The sequence below is a fragment of the Bubalus kerabau genome, chromosome 19 (genome assembly GCF_029407905.1).
Source record: "Bubalus kerabau isolate K-KA32 ecotype Philippines breed swamp buffalo chromosome 19, PCC_UOA_SB_1v2, whole genome shotgun sequence".
In the NCBI taxonomy this organism is placed as follows: Eukaryota; Metazoa; Chordata; class Mammalia; order Artiodactyla; family Bovidae; genus Bubalus; species Bubalus kerabau.
Genome location: NC_073642.1, coordinates 67,354,083 through 67,363,619, shown reverse-complemented (window position 1 = coordinate 67,363,619; position 9,537 = coordinate 67,354,083). Strand labels below are relative to the sequence as shown.

The 9,537-nt window shown below is 48.1% G+C and overlaps 1 protein-coding gene across 13 annotated transcripts in view; it reads right to left on the bottom strand.

Annotated features, from left to right (window-relative positions):
* Positions 1-202: 202 nt before the first annotated feature.
* Positions 203-9,537, bottom strand: part of PPP2R5C (protein phosphatase 2 regulatory subunit B'gamma) — a 140,693-nt gene continuing 131,358 nt past the window's right edge. For 3 of the 13 annotated variants that reach the window (XM_055556600.1, XM_055556607.1, XM_055556599.1), the window contains 2 exons: positions 8,731-8,847; positions 203-2,912 (listed from right to left, as the gene is read on the bottom strand). In XM_055556600.1, the coding sequence (XP_055412575.1) occupies positions 2,781-2,912; positions 8,731-8,847 (249 nt within the window). In that variant the 3' untranslated portion in view covers positions 203-2,780. Of the gene's footprint in view, positions 2,913-2,961; positions 5,054-6,912; positions 7,515-7,594; positions 8,208-8,730; positions 8,848-9,537 lie in introns of those variants that run through there. The other 10 variants (XM_055556595.1, XM_055556594.1, XM_055556598.1 and 7 more) reach the window with 6 other exon arrangements.

Sequence of the window (9,537 nt, the reverse complement as noted above, 5' to 3'; positions counted from 1 at the left end):
TCCATTAGAGAAACAAAAAAAATGAGCTTATGGAAGGCTCGGGGAAGACAGGGCTGTGGTGGACGGCAGAGTGGCCACCCAACCTGTGTTGAGTGAGGGCCTTCCAGCCGGTGTCCCCGGCGGGGCTGCCCGCCCCTCACCGTTACCTGACAGCGGTGGGCACCGGCTTGCCCAACACCATGGCTGAATTTAGCGTCATGATGAGCAGTAAAATTCACAGGTTCTTTATTTAGTCCATATAATACACCATTTTTTAGAGTTTTTCTTCTTTTAAAATTAGATAAAAGAGCATATTAAATGGCAAGTGTATGAAGTTTCTCTTCATAAACAATGTCAAAACGAAAAGTTCTGAATTACAAAATGTTAAAAAATATGTAGGTACTTAACATTTCACTAAAGCATAAAGTTACAGATATTCTCTAAAGAAAAATAATTGTGCCACTTACCTATTTTTGCTGTTTCTATGAACTTTTTTTTTATTCTGTACATAGGACATTTTGTACAAAATATGAAGTCTACATTTTTATTACTCATTACCATAAAACAACGGTACAATGTATGTACAATATTAAAAGGAAGCCACACTAAAGCCGCGCTAAAAAGACACTCGGAACAGTGACATTTCTGATGTACAGATACCTTTTGGAAAGACTGAAGATGCCAAACGCAGAACTTTATGAAGAAAAACAGTCACCAGTTTATTTTCAATGCAGTACTTTTGAAATCAATTTGGTACAGAATAAACAGTGTATCTATGTAATAATATGTAAGCTGAACAATTAGCACAGGGAATCTGAGTTCTAACTAGGAAAACTTTGAGAGGCCAAAATATTAAATAATAGTCTCATCAAAGAAAATCAGTTTCTCTCAAAACCTTTTTTTTTTTTCTTCCCTTTTTGGTGAATGTTTGTCTTCAATAAAGAGCAGAAGGAAAACCTAGACAAAAAGATGTTCTTAAATGCTGAGCTTTCCACGTCACCCAAACACCGAGGTTTTTTGCTTTTTTCCCTCGGGCAAGAGGAGAGGCTTCCCAGAGACCTCTCGGGGACAAGCCGAGAACATCCTCCATCAGCTGAAGACTGAAGTTCAAACAATGGTTTATTGAGATACACAAGACGCTGCTTTATACAGTGAAAAGCACCCTTTTTCCCTCAAAAGGAGAAGGCATCTGAACCTTTTTTTAAATGATAAATTTCATAATGGCAAAGTGGATGGATACTTGTCAAGTTTCTCAGGAAGGTTTCTCCTCCTGCTTTCGGCTGGGGCGGCCTTCCGATTGACTACCTGCTCTGAACACAAGGGGTCCGCTCCCTCCAAGTGACAGGACCCAGGGAGACGCACGCCGTCGGGTGGGGGGTTAACTGAGACCACGGGCAGGAGGCTCCGAGCTGCATGGGGAACGATGTCTGCTCCGCTCCTCACAGGATCTGAATGCGTCCCCCCCAGACCTTGAGTGAGAGATACATCCTGACGGAAGCCTCTGAAGCATCCAGACATTTAACATCAAGTTGTAGCATCTTACGCCAGAGACACGGGAAACTAGAATCACTGGTTGACAGGGGCGGTGTGCATCTCAAATAGCTTTCGAGCAGGATAAGTCAGTCAAAATACTGGCCACCAGGAGAGACATAAAGAACAGAGCCTTAAGTTTAAAGACTTTTCTCCTCGTGCTGTCCCATTGAAAACAAAGAGCTTAATACATGCAAGGAAGTCTGAAATATTTAGCAGCATTGAAGACCAGTGAAGACTCAGACGCTGTATTTTCCTTATGAAGCTTCGACTAAGGTGTCCTCTTGCAACAGAGACTCCTCGGAGGCCATCGCCGCCGCCGCCGCCTCCATGAATCCCTGGGCACTGCACCGTGGGGAGTGGCACTTGCCCACGGCACTGATTCTGTGACTTCTGCCCAAAGGCAGCTGTGGCCTGTCTCGGGCCTAGAGCTGGCCTCACTCAATATGATTCCCTTCTGACTTTCTATAAAATGTGGAATTCTCAGAGAATTTATCAATTGAAGAGCCTCATTCAAGGGTAACAACGTGTTAAAAGAAAAATCATTCTTCAAAGTAAGACATTGAGCGCACCACTTTAAAGTTCCAATTCCAGGCAAGAGAAAGCTTATTATTTTTTTTTAACAAATTTCTCCTATGAGCTCACTCCCGGAACCCTGGTGCTGGACCACAGACCTGGAAATATGGCTTTAGTGACACGCAGCAGCAGGACGTGGTGCGCACGGCACTGGTTGGAGTAAAGTGATACCTCGGGAAGACACGGCGCAGAAGGGTCACGTCACTTTCCCAGTGAGCTGTGTTAAGATCAACAGCATAGAACCACCTTGGTGGGATTAAAACAAAAACAGACCAAAAAAAACCCACCCAGAAAGAAACTGTTGGTGTAACAGTCTGAAGGGCTGTACAGTCTTAAAAAATATGTGATACTCTTTTATAGTGTTCCTTTGATTTGAAAACCATTGATATTCTCATAGGACCCACCTATCCTAAATGATCGCAAATCCCATTTGGGGAGAGCGTGAAGGTGACGACTGGGGTGCTTTCCTTAGCTCTGATTTTGGGGAACCATCTTACGTGGGGCCGTGCGGGGACCCCGAATTGGGGGGGGTGCACGCACAGCCCTGGAGGGGTCACCATTGTTTGAACTCCTAGTCTCGAGCTGAGGCGGAAGGATGTGATTGCCTACAGACAGGGTTGGAGAAAGCTTGGACTTGAGTGTGACTGACTGGTATGGCACACGGAGCGTGTCTTCTCTACAGGCGGGCGTGGGGGCTAGCGCCCGTCCTGGGACGCCGGCTCCTCGGCGCGGCCGTGGGCCTCCAGGGCGCTCTTGGCGTGCGGGTCCTGGGGAAGCTCGGACTTGCGGCGTGCCAGGGGCCGCTCCTTCTTCGGGTCCTTCTGTGCCTGCAATGGAAACGCACGGCGTTGGCGACAGACCTGGCGACCCGGAGGTGTGCTCGCCCTGCTCTGAGCCGGCGCAGCCCACGCTCCAGGGCCCCCCTGAGGACTCCGGACGCCCAGAGGGCAGGGTGGCCCTCACCCCCTCAGTGACTGAGGGGGACGCCTCGTCTATTAAGAGATAACCCAGGGACGGTGTGTGCGGTGTTGGCATCGCGGTCTTCTAAAAGGTACAGTTTTGTCCAGGGTATTAGATACCTCTGTTTTGCAAATTCATCAGCTTTAGTACATCTCATAAATGGCAAAATCTTCCCAGTTCATAAAATGTCACCGAAACCATTTTATGGTTGTGTCCCTTACAGAGGCATTTCAGGAAGTCGAAATTTCCCTTGGAGGTAGATAAAAACAAAGAGTGAACAACACATTTAAACTGGACTCAAAGCCACCAACGGGTCTAAGACTTCTATTAAATTTGAAAAAAGATATTTAAAATGAGAGGTATTAAGTAGGTCATGTAAGGGGAAAAACCTTCTAGAACTTAGAAAAACTATATATTTAATCATCTACATAAAATTTCCTAACATTAAGGGTACAATATAAGACTCCCCTCTCCATTCCATTTTCTTCCTAAACTTAGGACATTTTGGTCTCCTGTTTGCATGGGGATTTAGAGAATTGTGTCTGCAGAGAAAGGGTGGTCTGAAATACGGGGAGTTTAGATACCAACAGCGTCCATTTCCATGAGAAATAGTTAAATTTTTCAGTTTTGAAGTAGGGCCATTGCATCAATACCAATATATCTGAAACAAAACAAGAGGCCATCAAAGTCGCCTAAACACACCGTTATATACCAGGAGGCAGCCAGTTTGTGAGGAAATTTGACAAGAACCACAACTTCCTTTCTGTTTAAGTGTCTCCAGCAAAGGGGAGATAGTACTTAAATAGCAATACTTTGGTGGTGATGAGCAAACACCTACCAGAAAACACTTGTACTAAGTCAATCACTTGCTAGCAAAAAGCACACACCTCTGACCACTGCCTGGAGTAGCCAGCTTGCCAGCACTGCTGACATGATACACAAAGTATACTCTCTGTGCTTTAATAACAATATTCAGGGGCTTGCAGAAACCATATATGAAAAGTTCAGCTTTGCAGAGCTACTATTTCTTATGGTTCTTCGCAAATTTATCTATGAAGACCATAATAAAGTCAAGGTTTGGAAAGAATTTTGTGTCACATCATTTTAGGATTGTTTCTAGAAATGTTATTTGGATATTAAGGTTCATTTACGGCAAAGGCAGGAATTCTGATTTTCTCTCCTGGAAACTGGTGTAAGACAGCTTCAGGACCGCCAGCACGTCGGGAGACTGGAGGCCCCCAGTCCCCGAGGGGCTGCTGATCATGGTCACAGCCCTTGTAAAAGTGCTCTGATCGGTGAAGCCTGTTTGCCTTCGACCCGGGAGAAACTCAGAGGGAAATTCTACCCTGAATTTTATGTCCATTCCATGTTGAGTTGTAAAACAAAGCAAAGCGAGGCAAAACAAAAGCCTTTCAGATACTTGAAATATTTAATAACTGCCACCAACAGGCATTCCAAAGAGAAGAAACATTTTCATAGAAAAAGGCAATAGTAAAAGCCTAGGAGCTGGAAACCAACAAACGCAAATTGAGGAGGCAAATGTGACCGGGGAAGCTTCTGGAAGGAGAGAGAGAGAGAGGGACCTGCTGAGTCTTCCTGTGTAGCCTTTTAAAACCAGGGTGTAAAGCAGAGAGCAGTTACACAAGCCACAAAGGTTAAAAAAAAAAATCAGAAACATAGGAGGCAGGAGAGAGACATCATGCAGATGGTCACCCTGGACGAGCGACCCTGGTGGAGGGGCGAGCATGCTGTTGATGGGGTGGACAAGACAGACGGAAATGCTGCCCCGGACACCTCCGCGGAGGTGTGAGCCGGAAAGATGCGGTCTCTGTCCGCAGCGGGACAGCGGCTCTGAAAGGAAAAGCGGCTCTGAAAGCAGCCATTCAGGAAGTGGGGGGCAACATCGGGGTGGGCGCATGTAAGAGTGCATGCTTCCACTACTTAATTCAGGACAGAGCTCATCAGAGTCTCCTGAGGGACCAGATTCCTTTGTCTTCACCATCACAAGCTGGAATGACAGGGGGAAAAAAGGGAAAATACTTCATGTACACAGCACTGTCAGTTCTTTTCCTAAATATAAAAAAAGCCTTATAAATGCACTTCTACGTACTGGAGTAAGGAACACCTTCACTTCCCACCTTCCGTCTTTCTACACCTTCCTTAACTGCATGCTCGACACTGCTTTCCTCCCGACCGACTGTTAAAAATGAGAATTGCAAAACATTTTTAATGTCTCTGGTGTATGAACATCATTCACATGAACTTTACTAGTTCTCTCTGGAGGTTCTTCATAGGGTTACACAATTTTCTCGGAAGAAATACAAACCACAGTTCTGACAGGTAAATACATAATTGAATTTCTCCACAGGATCCCAACCCAGTACGTTGCACGACCATTAGGGTCTCCTCCACTGGAGAAGATTCTCCTGCAATGCTGCCTGCAATAAATGCAATGCTGCATTCTCCTGCAATGTACCTCAGGCCAGCTGTGAGCCCACATTCAAGTTACTTCGAAGAAATGTAAGAGTTATTTTGGAAAAAATAAACCTAGCTGAAAATAAACTAAAAGGGGCAGTGAAAATATTCAAACTGCTAAATATAAAAACTGAAAAGCCTAGTTTTTAGCATAACCTCTTAAGTCAGTTTGGTCTCCAAAATAGATTTCCCCTGCATCTCAGTATCTTCTCTTTGCTTTAACGACAGTGTTTTTGAGGATTTCAGGACTATGACTCCAAATACTTTCAAATTAACAAGAACCTGTCATATCAAATATTATAGCTAAGAGACTGCACTATAAATTTCTTCATCTAGGTAGGTTGCTATTTGCAGGGGGTCGGGGTGGGGGGAGTTCAACTGATCCACAGAAATCCATAATAAGTCTTGAAATCGGGTGGTGTTAGCCTTCCAAGCCTATTCAGAGTTATCTTAGCTATTCTAGCTCCTTTGCATTTCCGTATACATTTTAGAATTAGCTGGTCAATGTCTTAAAAAAGAGAAGGGTGACTGTTGGGATTCTGACTGGGTTCTATTAATTTGGGAGAGAACTGATACCTTAATAGCACAGAGTCTTCCAACACAGGAACAAGATCCATAGACACTTAAAGGTAGCATGGGGGTGGGGAGGGGAGATTTTTGTAGGAATGTCAATTACACAGAAAGCTCAGTCTTATAATCTAATTTCAAGAGTTTCATGAAAATAAACTGGCAAACAAAGAGCTGTCCGAGTGACGCCCTGTCTACACCCAGTGACCCAGGACTAAGGAGTAGATGAGCAGAGAGGCTGCTTCCTTCTCAGAGAGGGGAAGGAGACACGCCCTCCACACGCCCTCCAGGGGCCGCTGGAAGATCAACCAGCTGGGAAGGAGCAGCCACCACGGAAATACGAGAGCTGACTTTCAAAGGTAGTCTTTCTCAAGGCAAGAATGCTGTTTTGTGTTCTAAATCCCCTACAGAGTGGGCCCTGAGTCAGAAATATACCCAAAGATCGCACAATTATGTAATATGTTCATTACACTCTGGGAGTAGTCTATCTTTTTCCTGGGTTTAATTATCACGTCAAATGACGTCCCCAAAAGAAAACCCCTCCAGCCCTAAAATATTTAACGTATCAGGACTGGCTTGTAAGCTGTCGGTTTCCCTGTGTTGTTGGGCCTGAGTGACCTAAAGACCACCGTGAGGTTAGACTGAAGGCCACCCACGGGCAGGCTTGCTGCTAAGAGGGACCCTGACACGCTCGCCCTCTGCCTGCCTGCAGTTCTAGCCCACCTGAGGCTGTAAACTCAAAATGGCAGTCAAAGAAATGACTTCAAATTCCTTTCCAAGTTAAAACAAAACAAGCCTTAGTAAGAAAATTAACACCCCCATAAGACGGAGAAAAAAGATAAAGGTTTTCATTTTTTTTCATTCAGGCTATTCATTGCTAAGAATATTGTGAGGAAATGATGGAATCCAAACTGGATTAAGTAAAAAATGCATCACTGATGTTTTTCCACTGTAGTTTCAGCGTTTGCATCCACCTGCCTTTCCCTGAACCTGAGGTCAAGAGCTGGCCGGGCGGGAGGAGGCATGGCGGGGTCCAGCAGCCCTGAGAAAAGGGGGTCTGGGCCCGTGCTGCCCGGTGGGAACACAGCGCTGGCCACACACACAATTTCAGACTGTCTAGCAGCCACACTGAAAAGGCGAAAAACCAACAAATGAAAATTATTTGAGTAACATTTTTTATTTAACCCAGTATATCCAAAATATTATCATTTCAACACCTTGTCAGTGACAGAAAGCTACGAATGAGCTTCCTAGGTTCTCTTCTGTGCATTAAGCCTGGGAGTCCCCTGGGTGTGTTCCGGGCCGCAGACGGCCACGGGGCACGCGGGCCTCTTGGCTGCCGTGTGGGGCCGTGCAGTCTGGATGGTCCAGAGTGTGTGCCCGTGGTGACATCCAATCCTGTCTGATCATGCAGGGGACACAATTTACTTGAATGAAAAACACAGAGTTAAAAAAAAAAAAACACAACCCTGAGGTCAGGATGACCCTCTCCTCTCGAAACCATCTGCATTCAGCTGCTGCTGCTGCTGCTAAGTCGCTTCAGTCGTATCCGACTCTGTGCAACCCCATAGACGGCAGCCCACCAGGTTCCCCCGTCCCTGGGATTCTCCAGGCAAGAACACTGGAGTGGGTTGCCATTTCCTTCTCCAATGCATGAAAGTGAAAAGTGAAAGTGAAGTCGCTCAGTCATGTGCGACTCTTCGCGACCCCATGGACTGCAGCCTACCAGGCTCCTCCATCCATGGGATTTTCCAGGGAAGAGTACTGGAGTAGGGTGCCATTGCCTTCTCATTCAGAGTGCAGCTCAATTTTAGCCTCTCTGTTTTTACATTTCAGGATTGTAGCGCTGGGAGTCTTTAGGAATTCTTATGAAGCTCAAAGGGGATTCAAGTTTCAGAGTCAGAAAGGGCCATGTCCCCAGACTCGGGGAGCGCTTATCAGCTGCCTGGACTGAGAACGGGAGGCACCGTCAGAGACAGAATGGGAGACACAGGGCGACCGAGGTGCTCCTCGCAGGCAGTGGCTCCACCCGCTACCTTCTGCAAAGCCTAAATCGTGTCTGCTCCCGATTTAGCGACAGGAGCCTTTCTTTGGACCAGCGGTGATCTGAACATGCATCTCTGCGAAGTGGAAACAAGACCATGTGACTGTGGGTACTGCCTGAGGGACCCGAGAGAGCCCTGGCGTGAGCAGGACCCTGCTGTTGACAGCACGAGAGCTCTGCCCGGCGTCCTGGGACCCCCGGGGGCTGGCAGGAACTCTGCGGAGAAGTTAAAGGGGCCGGCCCTGGGCCAGAGCAGGAGCCAGAGGTGGGCAGAGGGCTCACATGGGGCAGACATGACCGCACACCTTTCGAGTTCTCGCTCTAGCTGTGAGCTGACCTGCAGGTAAGAGCTGGGATTATTACTCTTAAGAGTAAACATAGAAAACACATTTCAGGCACGTATTAACCCTTAAAAACTGCTTCTACTAACTTGATCTAAGATGGACGGATGGGAGGTTTCCCGTAAGACGGCCAACTCGTGAGTTTCCACGTCAGCTTGCACGGGAGGCGCTGCAGCCCACCACGTGTCTAAAATCGCACGCACGTCTTATAAGCAAGTCTCTAAGGGGCGCAGCCAGCTGAGCTCTGCGCGCTTTTACCTGGCGAGCCTCTTCGTTCACTGTCTTTCTCAGCATCTGCACATCTTCAAATAAAGGCCCATCTGTCTCCATTGCCACCGGGATGCTGATGGTGCTCGCTTGACTATACACTGCGTACTGCAATGCAAAGCGCGGAGTCACTCTCGGCCAGCACTCGGGGGGGGGGGGGTGGGGGGGGGCGCGGCTCCAGGGCTCCTCCTCGAGACGCCGCCCTCCCCCGGGGCCCCTCCTCAAGGAAGCCTCTGTGCAGGAGCAGCCTGAGCCTGGCCTACACCTGCCCGCTGCGGGCGGGGACAGCAGAGCAGCCGCCTCACTTCCAGGCTCTCCCAGCCCTGGGCCACAGGACACCACCCTGGAGCCTTGGCCACCTGACGCCCTGGGCCTGCTCACGGGGACCGCTTCCTACAGAAGCCTGTGCCTCCAGCCCCCACCTCTGCCCCCAGCCTGCGGGCCTCATTGTGCTTTCCCTATGTCCACGTCACCCTCACTCACATCCCTGTTTGCTCTGCGCTCTACAGACTCGCCCCAACCCCAGCACGGATCACACCCGCCCTTTGACGCACAGCCTCTCTGTTTGCCTCCTGGACGATGCGGTCTCGATCGATCCCCCAGCTCACACCTCACCCTGCCAGCCGGGGCTGGCCCTGTGGGGGGCCTGATGCGCCCACAAGCCAGTGGGGTCCCGTCAGGGCACCCGGGGATGCCACTCTCCCCGGGCTTCAGTCCAAGTCAGGCTCTGGTGTGAAGTGTGGTGAAGTGAAGTCTGCTCAGTCGTGTCCGACTCTTTGCGACCCCATGGACTGCAGC